General features: G+C 45.1%; 2 protein-coding genes across 5 annotated transcripts in view; one reads left to right on the forward strand and one right to left on the reverse strand.

Moving 5' to 3' along the window:
* Slco5a1 (solute carrier organic anion transporter family member 5A1) overlaps positions 1-6,837 on the forward strand; it is a 131,364-nt gene extending 124,527 nt beyond the window's left edge. For both annotated transcript variants that reach the window (XM_050142150.1, XM_050142152.1), the window contains exons 9-10: positions 749-813; positions 5,352-6,837. In XM_050142150.1, coding sequence (XP_049998107.1) covers positions 749-813; positions 5,352-5,812 — 526 coding nt within the window. In that variant the 3' untranslated portion in view covers positions 5,813-6,837. The remainder of the gene's footprint in view (positions 1-748; positions 814-5,351) is intronic.
* Positions 6,838-17,211: 10,374 nt separating this feature from the next.
* Positions 17,212-21,206, reverse strand: part of Sulf1 (sulfatase 1) — a 164,137-nt gene continuing 160,142 nt past the window's right edge. For all 3 annotated transcript variants that reach the window (XM_050142103.1, XM_050142105.1, XM_050142104.1), the window contains one exon: positions 17,212-18,749. In XM_050142103.1, coding sequence (XP_049998060.1) covers positions 18,719-18,749 — 31 coding nt within the window. In that variant the 3' untranslated portion in view covers positions 17,212-18,718. The remainder of the gene's footprint in view (positions 18,750-21,206) is intronic.

The following is a 21,206-nucleotide window of genomic DNA, read 5'->3' on the forward strand; positions in this document are numbered from 1 at the left end:
ATCTACATTATAGTTCATTTTTGGAGGCAGTCAAGATGGAACCTCAAACAGGGCAGGGACCTGGAGGCGGGAGCTGATGCAGAGGCCATGGAGGGGTGCTGCTTCCTGGCTTGTTACTCATGGTCTGCTCACCCTGCCTTCTCACAGAACCCAGGACCACCAACCCAGGGATGGCACCATCCACCATGGGCTGGGCCCTCTCATATCAATCATCAGTTCAGAAAACGTCCTACAACTGGATCTTATGAAAGCATTTTCTTGAGATTCCTCACTTTCAGATAATTCTAGCTTGTATTGGGTTGACCTAATATTAGCCAGGACATACTCCACACACATCTTGGAGGAGTTGTAAGAATGATTTTTATTGGATACACTTTCAATTCTGGAACATTCTGACAGACAGAGGGAGAGAATAAGATTGCAATGGATAGGACAAATGTTTACAATTTTTTTCTTAGTAGAGGGGATTTTGGGAGGCTTATTTAGAGGGAACCCTCCCACCTCTTCAGCCAGGAGCCTGGCACCTCCTCTACTATTCGTATAGAAATGGATTTAATCAGTCTCTGGTGGAGACATGCGTCGTCTGTGATGCACCCAGGGAGCCTTGGTTGGTGACTGTTAGTACATCATGGTGGATTAAATATTTTGGGAAAGGTTCTTATGACTCTGCCTAAGGCAGACTCGATTTTACTGGCATTTTCTTGGCACCACTGTTTTAAACCATTTTTTTCCTTCTCCTTCCCTCTAGGTCCGTGGAAGATGAGGAAAGGCCCTTTGCGCTGGGAATGCAGTTTGTTTTGTTGCGAACACTTGGTATGTCCCCAAGTCCCCAAGTGTGCCCTTCACCCCTCTTTGCAGCAGGTCCTTTAAACACTCAGGCTGAGTCATTGGTGCTGCAGAGTATAGGACTGGACAGGTTTGCGGTTGAGAAGACACTTACACTTCCTCCTTAGTAGGTTTGAACTAAAAGTTAACAAGGTCATTGGACGAAACAATAGAAAATGGATTTTAGGTTAGTTTCTTTTTGATTCTGAATACAGACTTGTACAAAATTCCCCCAGAGTTTTATACAGTAAAAAATATGAAGTCAAGAAATTTGTAATGACTTGACTATCCTGGCCTTTCTGTCTCTTGATGCCTTTTTACATGAATGTGAAAAAAAAACTGGGGTGCCTATTACTTATGATACCTTACTTGTGATAATGCTTTAGAGCAATTTTATTGGGTTGATTGACATGTATATTTGTAGAGTTTGCTGATGAAAAGATCTTAAAAAGCAAAAAAGAGAGTCACAAAGGTACAGAGAGGCCACGCACACCAGCAAGGAACGACAGAGCACGCGAGGAAGACACAGCAGTCCTTGAAACCTTGGGACCCTGAGTTGGAAACAGCCCTGGAGGCTGCTCACTGCCTCCTCAGTTAGGCAGTCCCTCCTCTGACTTCCTCAAGCTTATTTCCCCTTACAGGGCAGTCTGTCCTGTCCTTCAGCTGGCCTTTCCCCTGACTAATTGGTACCATTGTCCGTGGGACAAGGGAAAAAGAACTGGTTTGTTTTTAACTCACAGTTTGGTTTTGAAGGGTGTCATATTTTTAAAGGGCACCTTCCTCCTCTTCAAGGCCTCTGCACTCCCTGGAATTGTTTGTAGTGAGTCGGGGTTGATGAATACAATAACCTCCAGCAGGGAAAAGTCCCTGGTGTGGTTTGTTGTTTGGTGCAGGCAGGACTTTGAAGGTCTTTGAAGATTCTGCTGTTAAAAGCATGCTGATTCAAGAGGATTCGGATACAATCGCACACAGTTAAGAATTATGCCTATGTGCTTTTTGACATAGACTAAAAAGTACAGTTTGTGTTGTTGCTTAGGGTTTTGCCTTTATTTATTTTTGATTGAGTTTTGCTATGTGTATAGCCCTCTGTGTATGGCCTGGGATTTCCTAGGTACACCTCATACTTTTATTTATTTATTTATTTACTTACTTACTTACTTACTTACTTATTTAAAATTTTCGCCTCCTCCCCACCTCCCATATCTCTCCCACTCCTCCTCCCCCTCCTTCTCCAGTTTTAAGAGCGGTCAGGGTTCCCTGCCCTGTGGGAAGTTCAAGGTCCTCCCCACTCCATCTAGGTCTAGGAAGGTGAGCATCCAAACAAACCAGGCTCCCACGCAGCCAGTACATGCAGTAGAATCAGAACCCAGTGCCATTGTCCTTGGCTTCTCAGTCAGCCTTCATTGACAGCCACATTCAGAGAGTCCAGTTTGATCCCATGCTCCATCAGTCTCAGTCCAGCTGGCCTTGGGTTACACCTCATACTTACGGTCATTTTCTGCCTCCTCCTCCCAAATGCTGAGATCACAGTTGTGCACCACATGCCTGGTTTAAAAAGATCTTTTCAAAGACATGAATTGGTCAATCAAAGTGATGACTGAGTTGAAAAAGAGGAAGAAAAGTCCTTATTTTGGCTCAGTTGGGTTGTTTGACATGGATCTGGGCTGAAGCAGTACCACTTACAGAACGGTTAGGAAGCCAGGGAAGAGCAACACCTGGCGCTTGCTGCTCAGCTCGGTTTTGTCTCCATTTGTATCGGGGGTGCAGAAGTGTAGTTAAGCTAACCACCAACATTTGATTTGCCCCAAGTTTCAAAACAGAAGACTTTTTAGTCCTTCCCGAAAGTGACCATTTAATCTGACCAGCAGGTTTTGTTTTTGAGACTTATTTTTATTATTTTTAACTATGTGCATTTATGTGTGTCTGTGCATGGGACAGGTGCCAAGGAGGCCAGAGGCATCGGGTGCCCTGGAGTTGGAGTGAGGGTAGCTGTGAGCTGTGGGTACTGGAAACCTAACACATAACTCTGGAAAAATCAGTCGGCTCTCTTAACCGCTGAGCAGTCAATCTCTCCAACCCCTAGAACACATGGTCAATAGGTAGAAATTACCTTACAGTATCCCATTCACAGACTCAGAGCTACTAGATGGCCTTTTCTTTCTTTCCTTTCCTTTTTGTGTTTGTTTTCTCAAGGGTTTCTCTGTGTAGCTTTTGCTGTCCTGGAACTTGCTCTGTAGACCAGGCTGGCTTCAAGCTCACAAAGATCCACCCGCCTCTACCTTCTGAGTGTTGGGATTGAAGGTGTGCTGTGCACCACCACCCGACCCTTTATGTCCTTCCTCACTTCATCCCTCTTTCTTTTCTTCCCTCCTTCCTTCCCTGCTTCAAGCTCTCCAGCCTTTACCTCTGTGCACTGAGCAGCCATGGGCTGTCACACAATTCTTAGGGTGCACAGCACAAAAGGGAGTAGGTGCTGTGTCAAGGACTTTATGGGGTGACAAACGGCAAAGGCTTTAAGTCAGAGCTCTTTGGTAGTTGAAAAAGCAGAAGTACATACTAGACACAGTGGCAGCAGAGTGTTGTCCTTGCGACCCAGGGGTTGAAGGGAGAAATGGCCGTTGGCCAGATGAATGAGTTAGAGGTGGGGGCGGTGGCAAAGGGTGTGAGGGCTTTCTAGCTAGTTAAGCTTGCTTTCTTGTGGAGTTGGAAGAGGCATCTGTCACACACAGCCCAGATATCAGAGCTTCCGCTCCTCCCGGATCTTTGAGAAGCTTTGGAGATAGATTGTAGGCCGCAGTTATGTCCCCACACTGAACACCTTGGTGAAGTCCCCATTTGAAGTGGGGCTTGTCAGCTGCAGTGGCCCTGAGTGGAAGGCACAGCCCCATGCAGTATCTTTTAGTAGCCTGCCAAGCTGGCTTGTCAGGGAGCGGCAGTCAGGAGAGGTGGAGCTCCTCACTGTGCTACAGGAAAGTCTTTCAGGGCAAGTCAGCAGGAAGTTCAGCAGAGTTATAAGCAGACATTCGATCATACTTGAGCAGGCCCCGTGCTAATGGGAGGCACTTAGGACAAAGACAGTCTGCACGCATGTGTGGTCCTGGGCTCCTCAGGAGAGAGTTACAATCTAGTGCCTTACTAGTAGCTATACATCTAATTTTGGTATTTTCTGAACATACTGTGTATAAGAGCTTCTAAGAAACTTTAAAAACAAGGTTTTTTTTTCTTCAGTACATGAGATCGGAGGGTGGTTTTTGAAGTGTATTGGATGGGATTGTAGGCTGATAAGACAAAACTCTAGGTCACAGGGTTGAAACCCCTCATTAGACTGGATGTCACGGAGTTAAGATGAATTTTGACTACAAACAAGGCTATTGAGATCTTGTCTGTGATATTCTCAATCAAACAAACAAAAAACAGGTGTTCCGTTGAGAAAGAGGGAAGGTCCTTTACATGAAGGTCCTTTGCGTGCCTTATTGCTATTTTAACATTCTTTTTGGAAATGCCTTTCTATAAGCGAATGTTATCTTTATGGAGACAATCCTTATAGTTTACTCTGTTAGTTGTGGTGAGATTCTTTATGTGTTGACATTGGGACATCTTCCTAATTGTTTCCTCACTTTATTTATATATTTATTGTTATAGGGTCTGACTACATAATCCCCACTGGGCTGGAACTTTCTGTGGAGACCAGGCTAGTCTTGAGTTCACAGAGATCCTCTTGCCTCTGCCTCTGGAGTGCTGGGATTAAAGACGTGCGGCTCCACACTTGACTCCATCTTTTTTTTTTTTTTTTGAAACCTAGCCTCCCTGAACCTGAACTAGTTGAATATTTTGGCTGCACTTGCTGGCCAGGGAGCCCTCAGGGATCTGCCCGCCTCTTTCTTTCAGCTCTGGGGTGACAGATACATGCTGCCATGAGGAGCTGCTTTCTTTTTAAATGTGGGTTCCAGAGATCTGAATTCCTGTCCTCATGAATATTCAGCATGCCCTTTATCCACCGAGCCACCTCCCCAGCCCTTTGTGCTAAAATTCTTGACTCTAAGCTTCAAGAGACTTAGACCAGACTCCAGGGCAAAGGGCTTCTGTCCATCCCTATGTCCTCTTAATATTCTGCATCCTCCTATCCTGCTCCAACCTGACTTAACAGGAACAGGAACCAATTTTAAGTTTGGAAATATTTTGTGTTGGCCATAGACAGTTCTTTCAACTCTACTGAAGTCTCATGTCAAAACTGTATCAAAAGTGCCCAGTGTAAGGACTCAGTAACCATAAAAAAAGCAATAGTTATTTTTAACAACCTAAACAGCATTCAGGCAGTCTGAGCTGTCAAGTGGAAGAAGTACTTGCTGTTTATTTCCATAAGTTGCAATTAAATACAATTGGCTGCAATTAAATGAAAATGTCTTTAAGAAAATTCAATTAAACAAGAATCATTCTCAGCATCGGACAAACGTTGCTAATGACAAATGTTTTCTCTTATGGAATGCGCTCTATCTCTGTGTTTCTCTTTCTTCCCATGGCTGCAGCATACATTCCTACTCCGATTTACTTTGGAGCTGTGATTGACACCACCTGTATGCTCTGGCAGCAGGAATGTGGAGTGCAGGGGTCTTGCTGGGAGTACAACGTGACGTCGTTCCGTTTCGTCTACTTCGGTTTGGCGGCTGGCCTCAAATTTGTGGGCTTTATTTTTATTTTCCTGGCCTGGTACTCTATCAAATACAAAGAAGATGAACTGCAGAGGCAGAGGTGCAGAGAATTCCCGCTGAGGACTGTGAGTGAGCTAGTGGGCCAGCCTAACAAAGCGGAGAAATACGCCCGGACTACATCCTGCCCGGCCTTCAGCACCCAGGCGGAATTTCAGGAAGAAACTGGTCTGCAAAAGGGATTCCCAGGCACTACACAGACCTACCCTGGGCCTTTCCCAGAAGCAATAAGTTGCTCTGCAGATCCTGGGCTAGACGAGAGCCCCAGTTCTGCTCTGTAGCGTCCCTGCTGAAGCCCGGAAAAGGAAGACATGTTTTGTTGGTTGAGTTGAATATGGCGAGTTGAGAAACACCTGTGCCTTCTTACTTCCTTTTTTAAAAACCTCTACAGACACAATCCTCAAACCAACAAAACTCAGTCTACACAGCCTCTGTTGTTTGAGGGCTGGATACCTCAACCAGACTGACAGCTTCCCCTCTCTTTTTCCAGGGAGGAGCTTAGATACATCGGTTACCACTTTCGCTGGGTTCACTTCATGCTCACGCTCCTATATGGTAAAAGCCTGAGGCCCCGTGGTGAACCATGGGCAAGGCTGTGACCACGCATATCATTAGCTTACCCTCCAGAGGGAGGTGAGCTTGACCATGACTTTGCATCAGCAAGGCAGAGTTCTTAGGTTTGAACACCTACTGTGGGTTCTGCTCCAAAGCACAATTTGCCTCAACTATGCAATCTGATCGGAACGATAGAAGTGTGGCGTGCCCCTTTGGCTTTCAAGAATAAAGCAGATGTTTTTGATAATTGGAAGCTGAATGTTCCCTAAAGCGCTGTGAAAAGCATTTTAAGCCATAGCAGACGTATCAATCAGGTAGAAAAACTTCAAATGCTTCAAAGAACTGTATGCCACAATGTAATGAATGACAACAGAATTTCCTACGATCTGTTTTTCTTCTTAGTCTGTTTACGCCATCATACGGTAGATCAAGAGGCTGCTGAATCATACATCTGATAGCTTGACTATTTAAACTACAGTATTCTTTCCTAAGGGGCTTTAAAACTAGTGTGCTAAATAGGATGGTTAGAAACTATAATTTGAGATGCTTAATAAAGAAGGAAACGGCTTTCCTATCTGAGGAAATGGCTGTCAAAATCCAGCTCTGAAGGACCCACTAAACATTGCTAAGGATTACTACTATCTTGACATTCAAAGTAGTGGATAAAGAAATTCCCGGGGTAAGATTGAGTCCCTACTGGGGATTTATTTCATTATAGCCTCAACTGGCAAGTCTCTACTGTTTTTTTTTTTTTTTTCTGGATAGAAAATGACCATGGTTGCTTCAGAAAATGAGAACTTCGGTCAGAAAAGCTGTACTTGGGATATTACAGACGCTGCTGAGGAGATGAGAGATTTGTCAACCGAACACAATATGTGATCCTATGTTAAGTAATGAGTTTGGTAAAGCAAACAAGTCTACCGTACTGAACTGTCTTTCTCTCCTTTAGCCTCAATTCACCATCCCCTTCCCATCTCTGTGCTCATATTCTTCCTGCGGTGATTCTGAGAAAGGACATTTCCCTTCCGAAAGACACCCTGGGTTCTTTGACAGTCGTTCATTGCCTTAGGCACTGCTCGGTATCTTTCTGTATGGGTCTTAAGAGAGAAGTCTCTTGACGATCTTTGAGCTGCAGGGGACCAAAAGGCCCAATGTGTCATAAAGTTGAGACCTCTCTGTCCAGCAACTCATGTCCTGCCTGGTGAACTTGGGAAACGTTCCCTTGTCTGGAAGAGAGATGGCTGGCAGACTGGCTATGAGTCAGGCCTTTGCACCTACGTTCTTGACGGGCCACACAAGTAGAGTTGTGAGGATGTCCCTAGGTATAGGATTGATGTCCTGTCCTTGTAGCAAGGCCACTAGTCAGGGGTTTTCGTGGAGGGGCATTCACTATCAGACTGAATAATGTCTATAAGAAGTAGAGTTAGTGACCAGGTGGAAAGGACTTCGCTTGGACTCCTGGGCTTGGCTGTCAGGGAGGTGGGCAGCCATGCTTAGCTAGGGTTGTCACTGCTGTGTCAGATTTTGTCTGGTGTAACAAACATGAAAGGGTCTCATAAAATAGCGTAGAGTTCCCGAAGGTGTCCTCTAGGGACTCAGTGTCCCTCTTTGCCGTCTTACACCTTTAAAAGGGACAGTTTCCTTTGGTGTTGATGCTAAGATTTGTAGATTTTGGAGTGGTAGTACTTGCTTTATTTTTCTGTGATAATTAAGATTTATTTAAGAGACTTTTGGTGGAACGGGTCCTGGTTTGGTGTTAGGATGGATGGATTCACCAGGGATAATTTGAAAGACCCTCATCCCTTTCTTCCTTGGATTCAGTTCAGCAATTGCTGCCTGGGCACCAGTCATGTGTTGAAACCACTTACTGCTCTATGAAATCCTTTGGGATGCTGAGGCCAGAACTCAGAGACATTGACCTGAGATGCGTATGTCCATTTGTGAATAGTTGCTCCTGATACTGTGAATGCGCTGTTGCTGAACGGGAAGTGAGTAGTGAAGTCAGGAGGGGATGAAGTTCTGGGTAGAATAGCAATTAAAGGTTGCTCTCCAAATGTTTTAGACGCTGGCATAGCCAGTGGGTTGACTATTTCGTAGTTCGCACCATTCGGTCGTACAATAGGAGAGGTCTCCTGTGTTTCTGGTACCCTGGCTGGTCACTTTTAGCCACGGCTCCTAACAGGAACTTTAATTGCTGCTCTCAAAGCAGAGGCTTTGAATCACTTGTTTTGACAAAAGGACACTTTGCTATCCCTTCAGCTCTATGAATTAATGTGTTGTTTGGCTTTAATATGCAAATATAATATCCAGATCATTGATTTAGAAACTCCCTAGGGCTGAGGGAGGAGGGTGTTGGAGAACATATTTTGATTTTCTTCCTTTGTGTGATGTCTTGTTCCTTGGAGGTGGAGTTAATGCTTAAAAAAAAAAATAACGGTCAAAGTCCTTGGGCATGCTGTGGGGATGGGGAGAAAGGGCAGTGCGGAGACAGACCAACACTTGGTGTGGTGACTGTTTCCAGAATAGTTTCCCAGCATTCCCCATCCATTGCATTTCTCTCTTCAAGAACATGCAAACACGCTTCTCTTCAGCGGTGCTGGATTGAGCTCAGGGCCTTGCATATGCTAAGCACGCTAAGCACAGGTTCTCCCTTGAGCAGCACCCCATCCTTCTCTGGAGTGGATTTTTGTCTGTTTGTTTTGTAAACGGATTTGAACCTGAGGCTCAGAATGTTAAATTCAGTCACCTAGGATGGTGCGAGGGGCAGCGACAGGCTGAGACAGCTCTCTCTGACTAAATTGTTGGCTTCTTATGAGAATATTCACCGTAAACAAAGGGAAAATGTCGCCTGGAAAGTAGGTGAGCACATGCCACTTTCTGATGTAGTATTGTTTTGGAAGAGTAGGGACATTCTTCAAAATAGAGACATTTCCTTGTATAAATAGAAAAAAAAAGCATAGCACATATCCATGGGAGCCATCCACACTCAGTGTTTCACTAGATTTTTCAAGGTAAATTTCATTTATGTAGCCAAGTATGATATTAAAATCATTTGTTATCACATACCTCAAATGCTTATTTATAATTTAATTGAGAATACATTCAGTTTTGGTATTAATTAGGATCTTAGCAGAATTTCCTAAAGTGAATTTTTTATGAAAAGAAAAAAAAGCTTAGTTCTGATTGATTGTATCTCGGCTCTGGGGTTATTTATACTCTTCTCTCGTCAGTAGATTAACACTTCTGCTTGTAGACAACTGTGGGTTTTCAGATTATTAACAAAGACTCCAAAAGAACATAGAAAATATACACAAGCCACCGACCCGTCTGTTACCTCAAAAGACCGTGACAGTACCCGCATCCTTGCACTCAGGGAACTAGCACCCGCAGAAGTTGCTACAGAGTAGGGCTCCTGAGGGTCTCAGGAATCCTACGTCCCACCAACCCTCCAAAATTTCCTGCTTGGTCCACAATTCCAGCTCACATTCTTTATTGAACTTATAACCAGGAGGCCAGGAGGGGTCTTTTTTTTTTTTTTTTTTTTTTTTGAGGCTGCTTTGTAGACCCCTGTGTGCACCAAGGAACAGCCACACAGTGTGGAGGGACCCAAAGGCGCTGTGGGAACTCTCCCGTGAGCCCCAGAGCAAGGCAAGTGCTTGCCTAGGGTGTGTGTGTGTGTGTGTGTGTGTGTGTGTGTGTGTTCATCCCAGAGGTGCAAAATGTGATTTGCTGCATAGGTCCATGCTGAGTATTCTAAGTAGCAGATAGAAACCCGAATACTGTAACCCCCAGAATAGCCTGGAAGGCAACCTCGCTCTCCAGGCTTGTGAGGAATTGTCTTATGTCTGTGTTTTCTTTTCCACAGTGGGGGGTGGGGAGGTGACTGGCAGGAGAGGCTAGTAACCAGGTGCATTTTGTCACCCCTGTTCTTTTTAGTCACCTTTAGTGGTAGCCCTGGTTTACTCTTCCGCCAGAAGTGACGAGGATGCTGCCAGTTTAGTCTGTCCCAGACTTCCTGTGGCATTGCAACCAGATTTGTATTGGTCGGAAGAGGTTTAATTTAAGCACTTCATTTTTACTCAGCCTTAAGGAAGGTCAAAGGTGACCAGAAGCTCACCTCATCGCTGTTGGCTTTGACAACATTAATAGTAAAATGCCTTGGTGCTAAAGTATTAAGAGATGCATGTTCCTCTCTGAATTCAGTGTTTCCACAACAGGGGACTGCGTGTGCTTTGTGTTTGGAAACCTGGGGCTTCCCCCGGAGAACAAGCCCCCTAGGCTCTCATTGCCACAGCCCACCATCTCTACACTGCAAAAATGAGAAGCCTCGGGGAGAATCCTTTCCTACGGAAAAGTCAGTGCTTTTGATATTTAGTTTAGCAAGAATAAACAGATGCTAAAAGTAATTTCAGAGAGATAAAAACCTATTTATATAGTCTTCTGTCTTCTCCAGGAAGCTTTAAGCCCTGTGAGCTGTTTTTTTTTTTCTTGCATTGGGGTTCAATGCTATCGTCTTTTACTGTACATGTCAAAAGTTAAGAAGTAAATGTTATTGAAAACTGAGGTAATGGTAAGGGTGTATTAAATAAAACGAAAGGGTAAGGCTTGACAGTGGGCATTTTTCTTAAAATATATACCTCTACCCCAAACCCAGATGTTCATCCAGGAGCATGAAACCCAAGTCAGCCTTTAACTTTGTAGGCTAAGGAAACGCGAAGCTGTGGCAAACGCATTAGGATATCTGCAGAGTGTTGGATGTGTGTGTCCGCCTGTACCCGTCTGTCCATCTGTCCGTCTGTGTGTTTCTTTTTAGAGGCATGTCTGCGATGAAAGGCTGCTTTAGGCTATTATGTAGAGTTTGATTTTGTGGTTCTTTGAACCAGTATTTATTTGGAAACCTGTTACGGTAATGTAAAGGGGTGTATGACTTATTTCTTTCTGTTTCATGAAACTGACTGTCTAAGGACTAATAAACCTGGGTTTACAACACCATGAATACTTGACCATTGAAAATAAAAAAAGGTGAAAAAAAAATAAAGTGTGTTGGATTGAAGTTAAGCTGTCTCTCCATTTCTTGTTGCTTGAAGTGAAGCAATGATGTCTGAGTGACCCAGGAGTCAGCTCCTTGCCTGATTACTGACTGTCTCTGGAGGAAGTATATTCTATGTAGAAACTATTAAGGCTGCTGTTTAAAGAGCACAGTTTCCATGGACATCCTAAGGGATAATCATTCATGGTTCATCGCTTGTTCCAATGTGTAACAGATGTTTAGACGGCAGCACTCTATGCTGGCATATGGCTGGATGGTAGAGGGTGCTTCCCTCTCACTCAGCAAGGTCACACAGATTTAATGCTTCTGTACACCCACACACAGGAGGGGCTGCAGGGCAAATGCCTCTCCTTGAACCCGCACCATGAGGAACTTTACGGCTGTTCTCGTTTGTTGGGTTGAGGCAAGAACAGTCCAAAGAATGGGTCATTTGGAAGGAACACACACCACTGGCTTGCGTCCCTGGCCCATGTTAGTCCCATGGGTTTGTCTAACTTCCTGAGCTCCAGAGAAGAAGGTAGGAGCAAAGGGGAGCATTTTCTGGCTATCATGGCCACACGAGTTGGCTGTGCCGAGTGGTTCTCAAAGGTGCCCGGCTTGTTCTTTTACAGCTTTGCAAATACAGGGAAAGCTTCAAGTGCAGAAAGGAATGATTCCCCAAGGTAAGATGATTAAACCTTTGCCAACAAATCAGTTATTACACCCCCCCCACCCCATGCCTTGCTTTCGAATGACAAGCCCACCCTTTGTTCCAAAAATAGTCTGGAGCCAGTGTCTGGCACAGAATCCATGCTCAGACTTCACCTGGGTGGAATTTAAAACATAATGTATGTACGTGTTAAAATTTTCATCCCCTGGGGTGTGAGAAACCACTAATGTGAGGCCCCTGGAACGATGGGCTGTAACCTGAAATTGTGAACAGAATGGTCCCTGTAGCTCCTAAACTGTATTTTTGTCAATATGTTTTATCACCACAACAGAATTAAAATTAGAACAGAGAAAAAAATTGTTGATCCCCACATAATCATCAAACTAGAGTTATGGAGGCCCCAGAATGAGGGGTAATGATCAAAGCAGAGTAACTGGTATGTCTCTTGACTCAAACACTTACTGTTTCTTTATGTTGGAAATATTCAAACTCATCTCTTCCAGGTCTTTGAAAAAGACAGTTTAGTGTCAAATAGCTACTGTACCTTACTACAGAATGTTGGCAGCTGTTCCTGGAACTCATTAAGCATCCCCTCCTCATCCTCCCTGCCTCACACCCCTCCCAGCCTCTGCTCATCCCTTTTTGATGCCCTACTTTTACCAGATCAAAAATTCCAGCTTCCACACACGAGTGGGCGCATGCGCTTGTTGTCTCTTTCTGTGTCTGGCACAGGAAGACACTTAACGTACTGTCCTTTGGGTCCAGCCGAACACTGGTTTGGGTGTCTCTCCTGGCTGACAAGAGTTTTCCAGATGCACTGGCATCTGAAACTTCTGGGTGAGAGGTGGAAGGAGGTGAAAGCGACGTGAAAATAGTTGCGTGAGTCACGGGCTGAAGCCCGAGGATATATTTAGTCCGCCTTGAGCGCTCTTGCTGGGCGAAGAGGACTGTCCTGTTTTGCATTCCCCTCCATGCTTGCTGGCACCCTAAAAGGGTCAGTCAGAAGTGATGGGCGGAAGGGCAGGAGTGGCTGGCACGTGAGTGAGTATGTGTGCTGACCGGGGGGGGGGGGGGGGGGGGGGGCCTTCCTGCCCGCTTGCCATTGCACAACCATCGAGAAAATCACTCACACAAAAGTGAACGATGCTACCTCCCCCTGAATCTAGTCAATGTGAATTGTGACCAAAGATATTGCTTCTACTGGGTTTCCTAGCCCCCATACCAGGGAAGGTCCCAAGCTCTCCGGCTCAGAATCTGTACCCTCTCTCCCCTCCCCCACCGCACAGACCCAATGAAACAGGTTCAGGGATTTAGTGGAACTAGTTCCCTTCTAGCAGCTTTTGGTAGCTGTTTAAAATGGCCGTGGTGTGTGTAGAGTGAAGCAATAGGATTTCTCCCCAACTGCTTAAACTAGTAACACACACACATGCACTTGCAAACACATACAAACACACACACACACACGCACACGCACACATGCACACACATGTTTGGCTTTGAAACATGAGTCGTAGGAAAGGGTAAAGGCTTAGAGACTTTGGTCACTTCATTTCCTTTCTTTAACTCCAGGTTTTAAGAGCATCGGGGAAAGCATCTAGTTTCTTTTCTGGCTGTAAGATTGTCAGCGAACCAGGGATGGTATCTCTGGCTTCAGTACATGTGAGCTAAAGAAACGCCTTTAATTGCACAAAGTCCTAGCAAAGCTAGGAGATCACATTCCCTGCTCACCTTTGATTGCAAATGCCAGCATTGGACGCAGTTCCAATTTATGACCCCAACACAAAGCAGTAGAGAGCTAAATCTGCGCTTGGATCTACTAGAATGACTGAGAGCTCAGGCACCGAGGAAAGGGCAAACGTGCCATGGATCAAGATATTTTGTAAAGGCTTATACATGAGAGCAAGTGCAGTTACCTTAGAAATCAAGATAAATTGTCATTTTGCGGTAGATGGCAGTGAAGACATGTTTAGCTGTACTCGAGTGCCATCTAGTGTTCATTATGGAAAACACATGCACTGCTTCAATGCTCCTGCCTTCAGAGGATGACCGGTCCCCACATGGATGATCTGGGGATCTTTCCCCTTCTCCTGAAAGCTCCTATTGAACTGGTCCCACTCAATTCTTGAATCTGCCTTGTTGGGCTTATGAGGTGGGAGGTGGGAGGGGAGGAAGAGTAGAGATGTCTAGCCTGAGACTTTGGGACATTTCTTGGTATGAGGTCTAGGAAACCCAGTAAGCAGCAATATTTTGGGTCATAGTTCACATTTCCCAGCTTAAGATCGAGGCATCCATCAGCTTCAGGGATCTCTGAACACAGTCTCTCTGTGATGTTTCTACAGCAACAGGAAGCATCTGAAATTTAAAGAGCATTCGCTCTACGTGTTCTATACAGCATCATACATGTCATGGAGACCCAAGATACTGTGCTGGCAAGGTCCTCAGCAACACAGAGAAAGGCAGGCTCAGTACACCGAGGAATGGGATCACATTACGGGTGTTTCTTGAGTGTTGGATGTGGGTCAGGAGGTGGGAGAAGCCACAGGTGGACTTAGGGGGGTGCTGTAGCTCTTAACAGCGGTTTTGTGGGTCATGGGAGCCCACAAAGACCCAGGGTGGAGCACACGAAGCTTTGCTTGGGGCTTTATTTGCCATCCAAAGATATGCCGCCTTCAAAAGTTGACTCCATCAGGAAACCACACAGTGGCTACACCCCAGCCCCGCTCACTCCCGTTTCAGAGAAGAACAGGAGTAGCCTCAGGTGTGGTCTAGAAGTAGCCTCAGGTGTAGTCTAAGTGTGGTGCTGTTTCTTTTTACTTAGATGCCAACACCTGTCATGTTGACAGCTGGCAGGGAATGCAGCAGCTGGGATGGGGGCTCCCAAGGCCACAGACACTCAGCAGAGAGTCCTGACATCTCCCCTGGACAGTTGGGGAAAAGAAAACACATACACCGAGCAGCTGCCATCGCTAACCCAAAGCCCTTGCTTATTTCTGCAAAACAGTCGTCTTAGAGAGGCGGATAGTACTTCCCTATGCTCACAGAAATCATAAAAAGTAGACTTCAAAATGAATTTAGGGTGGCAGGAGCCCTCAAACTCACCGTGAAGTTGAGGATGACCTTGAATGTCTCTTCCTGCCTCCACCCCCAAGTGCTTGGGTGGCGGGTACGTCTGTGCAGCACCAGGGATCTGCCCCAGGGTTTGTGAGGGCTTGCCAGGCACGCGGCCACTTGCGCGGTACCCTCCCGCCCTGGTCCCAGCCCCGCCCCGGCCCCAGCACAGTTTCGGTGTCCTTGAATGTACTGATCACTCCTGTTCTTACCCAATAGGGCTGTTTCAGATGGGCCCCTGCTATGGCTTTTCTCTTCTGTGACTGCATGTGTGTATGCTGGGAGTGCTCGTATGATGCGCATGTGTCTGGTTAAACAGAAGAAGCAGAGAGCCTCTGGCCCTCTTTCTTCATTGTCTAAATCCATGGCAAGCGGGAATGGACCATGGCAGTCTGCCCAGTCCTTCTGCGGCCATCTTCCTCACAGATCAAGAGATCTGACCCCAGGCAGCCAGCCTCTAAGTGTCCTTCTGTCTTTGAAACAGGTTTGGAACACAGTTCTGGAGACATACCACCTTTTTGCACGGTTTAGACTGCATAAATATTCATTGAATTGTACCCAAACCGAGTTGGGTTTATTTCTGGTTGTTTGTTTTGATTTGATTTCAACATGTGACCTCGGCACATTTTACAGGCACATAGGCAGTTCTCTGCCTATGTGGAAACTTTTTAGAAAAAGTTGGCGGGAGAGCGAAATGATAATTACTGCAGACTGGGGAAGGTCACTTAGGATGGGGTGAGGTCAAAGGAAGAGTTGACCAGGACACGAATGAGTGGAAATATCACACTGAATCTCTTTCATATACACAACTTACTGAGGTTTTTAAAGAAGAAGCATGGGACAAAGATGTGTGTCTGGACACTGTGCCTCCAAACTCGTTAGCTCTTTATGATGCTGTGTATGTGTGCCTCTGGACCGATGGGCAAGTCTTTGAATGCTTTGCTGTGGTCCTCCTTTCTCTTAACCTCTAATCTAGACATTTCATGGATTCTTAGTTTCTTATCTGAAGGTCATTCCAAGCAAGCTTCTCCCCAGCATTTGGGATTTATCAGTAACAAACACGTGAGGTCTTCCGGGCAGTCAGGTTTGTCTCAAAGCTCAGGGCTCCCTCCAAACTCTAAGGTGCTGCTCACAGGTGAGCCTTCTTGCTTTTAGAAAAGTCTATCTGTGCCACCCAGGACCAGTGAGGGCGTTTGCAAAGCCTCATGGGGGATTATCAATGCGGGGCCCCTTGCCTAAAAGTTAATCAGTATTTTTCTATGATGAAGATGGAGCTCTGAGCTCTTTCAACTTCTCAGGTTATGTACAGAAGTGTTCTGCCTCATCCTCCTGGACTTCAAAGAGGCAAATCCATAAAGGTACGGTCTACAATACATGGGTCTGGGGTTAATTTGACAAGAATCACTAACACTTAGTCATGGAAGGTGAGAACTAGACTGCAGTTAACTTGTAAGGAGTATGTGACCCACAAAAGCTGACTTAAGGTTACTTCTCTGAAACGGGTAAAATGTTTCAACACCTTTTATTTCAAGAAATGTTGCTTCTAGACTTTCCTGAAGCCAGAATTGTTCTATAAAAGCATCACAGAGCATGACATAGGATTTTCAAAAAACATAGTATGCTTCTTAATATCTTGAAATCTCTTTACAAAGCACATCATCCAGGACCATAAATATGTTTATTCTTTCAGTCGGTAGCTGCCAGCCACATCTGATAAACAGCTAGTTAGGTTTAGCCTATGCACAGACTATGATGAAGACTTAAAATAACCAAGGATTCAACTATGCCACACGAAATTTTCTTGAAAAGTGTTTACCGCAAACACTTAAGGAGAATACAATGTATCTCCATGTTTGAATTATTGAAAAGTTAAAAAAAAAAAAAACACTGTCAAGCTAAACAACAGCAACAACAAGAAGACCCTGGGAAGTAGAAGAGGACAATGAGATGAGGTAATCCTTCGACTGGTCTCTAAAAGTCCAAGAGAAACAGAATGATATCTAGAATACAGATTTTCAAAAGCAGTTTTGAACTATGTCTTTTGGGAAAACCAGAGTTTGCTGACAGTTTTAAAAATATTCACGTACCGCAATGTTCATAAAGCAAACCTTCCCTATGGTGGGTTTAAGTGTTACAACATTCATGATTTCAGTTTAGCAAAACTGTCTTGGAGAAAGTCAAAACTACACACATTTCCCCAACGCTTAAGCTTATTAACCAATCCAAGAGAGAAAATTAAAATAAAATGGTCTTTGCCCTATCTCTTCTTTCAAAGTTTAGTAGTACTGAGCGTATAGTAAGCACAGAGAGAGAGCGGGTAATTTTTGTCTTGTTTATTACTTTTTCACTTATTTTATTTTTTAACCACCAATATTGTGAGTCATGCCTTTCTGCTAATCAATCTTAGCGCGTCGAGGTATAAAATACATGCAATGTTTTCTCAAAAAAAGCATACATTAAACAATATGTGGTCCATACTGTGTGTCATTGCTGGGAGTCTATTCCTTTGTCCTACAATAGGACAAACAGTGTGATTCTGAGAAGCCCACTTTAAAAAAAAAATAACACTAGCAACCAAGCAGACACAGAATTCCAAACTCAAAGTGCAAAAATCATTGAACCAAAGATGATGATGTCAAAAAATTCCAGTGGTTAGAAACGAATCCAAACTTCATCATGCAGGCAGGGAAGGCGTGTTGACAGACTCACCAAGGGTGTCAAGCTTTCCAAACTTACAAAGGCACAATCCTAGCCATTTCGACTGGATAGACTTTATATACGCAAGTCCCTACAATATTCAAAAGATAATACTGTTTTAGTACCAAAAACAAAGCAACAAAACAGAAAATGCCCCCCCCCCCACCTTTCTCGTCTTGGGAAAACCGTGAGTTCCAGGGAGTCCGTGTGTGAGCATTTCCCGTGCGTGCGCCCACAAACTTCTGCTGTGCACGTGTACCCAGGGGAGCCCCGAATGCTGGCAGTTACGATTGCCACCACTAGTTTACTAATAAAAACATAGAAAGGTTTGGGCAACATTTCATCTAATCATAGGGGAGTGGGGAGGAGGCACTGCCTTCTAGGTTCGGCACCCACTCCTTTGTGCCATTCTTCTGCGTCTTGGTTAGTGTTCTCTCGGTGTGGCTGGAATGGACAGGGTGTTCCACACTGAACACTCGATGGACGTTAGTTCTGTCAGAAGGAACACGAAGGTGCCACTGATCTTCAAAAGCGTCCTCTTCCGGCTCCACATCCCGGGGACGTTCTTGTTGATGCCGGCTGAAGGGCTGTAGCCTGCGATGAGACCGGAACACCAGCTCTGTCATACCGTTGCCACTGATGTCACCTTCAGGGTAGTGGAGTTCTTCCCATCCCATCGCTTTTTCAGTTCTACTTGTTCTCCAGTGTTCAGAATTCAAATGATTCACTTCTGGAATGTCATTATTCCATTCAAGTCTTCTCTCTGGACTTAAGGTTGTTCTGTTCAAATGCAGGGTTTGGAGGTTGACTGGCAAGGTCAAGGGAGGTGTTTCCCCAACCACGTGACTTGGGTCTTCACCTGACTCTGCAGAGGCCACCTCTGCTGACATCAAGAGCTCAACAGAGGTGACTGCTAAGCCACTGCTTTGAGCAGCTGGAGTCCCATTTGCTTTGTTTTGCTCAGAGTGAGGGTTCAGCGGTGCAAATGTTCTGTCTACAGCCTTCAGGTAACTAGTCCAGTCCTCCAGACTGAGTCTAGGGTTATGTCTGTACTCATTGGTGTCGTCATCCACACCGGATAACTCCTCCAGGCCTTGCCAGTTGGTGTCTGAAGCAATACTGGACTGACTAACCTTCCCATCCATCCCATAATTGTCCTCTGTGAAAAGAGAAACCAAGGGACCTCATTAGTGCAACAAAATGTTGTTGATTCAACTGGACGAGCAATGTAATGTTTTATAAATTAATTTGAAATGCAATAACAAAAAGTATTCTCTCCTAGTATTGGTATGTTGAGGAGTGATCTTTACATACAAAGGTGGCTGAATGACAGAATTGGAAAAGGAGGTGACTGGGAATGTAAGTCATTTGGCAAAGTGTTTCGTAGCATGCACAAAAGCCTGAGTTTGATCCCTAGACCACATAATACCACATACACACCTGTAATCACAGCACTCAAGAGGTGGCTGCAGGAGAATGAGAATTTCAAGGCCATCCTTGGCTACACAGAGAGTTCGAGGTCAACCTCAATACATGAAATATCATCTTTAAAGCCAAAATTGCAAAAACTGAAACCCTCTGCCAAAGAAGCATGCCTAGTGGGGAAATGACAATTCCACCTGATGAAGAGACTGAGCCTGTTCACCTGGGTCCCTAGCTGTCCAATGGGAGAATAGTTACAGGACAAAGCCATTTCTACTCATTGGCTTCCAGGAAATTGATAGCCTACACAGTATTTTAAATTAGTAGGCAAATGCTTAGTGCAATATCTGCATTTTGTAGTCTTTGGTACTCAGTTCAAAATTGATTTTGAATGCAAATAAAATTGAGCTCTTCAAGTGAGATGCTCAGACATATTTCTGCAGTTATAAGACTTCTCATGGACGTCTGAGCAAGAGGGTTTCGTTTCGTGTGTACACACAGCACACTAGCTTTCCCTGACTCCACTGTGCTTAGATGAAATCTAGGAAAAGGCGCCCCAGACTGGTGAAATGAATTCCTCACAGCTATGCAGCAAAAAGGAAAGTCAGAAGGCTACACAAAACCCACACCTTTGACGGAACCATAAGAGAGATGGCTCGGATCTTCAGGTCACCTGTAAACAGGAAAGAAAAGAAGGAATACGAAAGAATGAAGCCCACCCATCTCCCGGCCCCAGAGTTTGTGCACCACACTCTGGCATCAGCCTTGGGGGAAAAGTAGGGAAGAGAAGTGTGGGCAGAACTCAAGGTTGATTTGAAGTTGCCTGGAAAGAAATGTCATCCCCACGTGTGAGACATTGTCAAGAGTCCAGGTGAATCCGGGTCCTGATGGCAAGGGAGGGTGCTGGGAGGGACTCAAGCTGGAAGTCTCTGTAAAGCGTGCTCCAGGGAGAGAAGAAACAAAGAAAGGAAAAAAAGGATGCTTCCAGGAAGCTGGTGCGAGAGGAAGGGGGCAGCAAAAGGGAGGGCATTTTGGGTCCAACGGAGGGCATGTGACTTCCCTCACCCCCAGCCCCAAGTAGTTAAATGGTAAGAATATTGTATATATTGGGTTATACCGACAGGAAAGATCCCCTTTAAGCCAGAAAACTCATAAACTCTACAAATTAATGAGATAAGAGCACACTTAATCTACACACTATTACTCTAAAAGAAAATATTTCTAAAAGAAATGAGAATAAACAATAGGATCTTGATAAAAAATGTCCCTGCTGAAATCAGCCATACTGCAGCAATGCTGGTCAATCAAGCATCCAAGGATGTGAAAACTGTCTTGGGTAAGAAAATTGTACTAAGAATCTTATAGCCAGCCAAGCTCTCCTTCAGGTCCCAAGGCTGCAGGAAAACAGTTGGACACCACAAGAAAACAAGGGCAACTAATTAAAAGGAATGTAACCCTTGCTAAGTTTCAGAGGAGGAAAACCAGCAACTATCTTCACGAGGAAGGCGTGATGGGAGGTTTAAGGTGAAACACCTGGGCACTTACTAAAAGAAGCCCCCCCCCCCCCCCCGAGACCAATCAGATGGACTGGAATCAGTACTTCCTGGAACATCATTGGCATCACTAAAGGATGCTTGGATGCTTTAGGTGAGCCTCCATGAGGTACTAGCTATGTGTATGACATGAGTGGACAGGGCATGGGCTGCAGTAATGTGGAGATGGTCCAAATCTAAACGTACTATCCTCACACGCCTCCAGTCAGGGGTGAGGATGAGAGCTGTCCTATCGCCCACCAGAAGTGGAGGGGACATAGATGGTCGCGGGGAACATTTCCCCAGGGAAGGCTCTGTGCACAGCTGGACTACACGGGGCTCACGGTGCTTCTTGGGTCTGGACAGTAACAGACTCTCGGGACTGGGCTCTGCAGTTCCAGCGCTAGATGAAATGTTCAAAAACATCATCAAGGGTTTGAAACAGGGACTGGAGAGATGGCTTAGCAGTTAAAAGCACTTTCAGAGGTCCTGAGTTCAATTCCCAGCAACCACATAGTGGTTCACAATCATCTATGATGAGATCTGGTGCCCCCTTCTGGCCTCCAGCAGGTATACATAAACGCAGAACACTACACATAATAAAGAAATCTCTCTCTCTCTCTCTCTCTCTCTCTCTCTCTCTCTCTCTCTCTCTCTCTCTC

This window comes from Alexandromys fortis, unplaced genomic scaffold (genome assembly GCF_014885135.2).
Source record: "Alexandromys fortis isolate MF-2015 unplaced genomic scaffold, M_Fortis_MF-2015_v1.1 scaffold_41, whole genome shotgun sequence".
Taxonomy (NCBI): domain Eukaryota; kingdom Metazoa; phylum Chordata; class Mammalia; order Rodentia; family Cricetidae; genus Alexandromys; species Alexandromys fortis.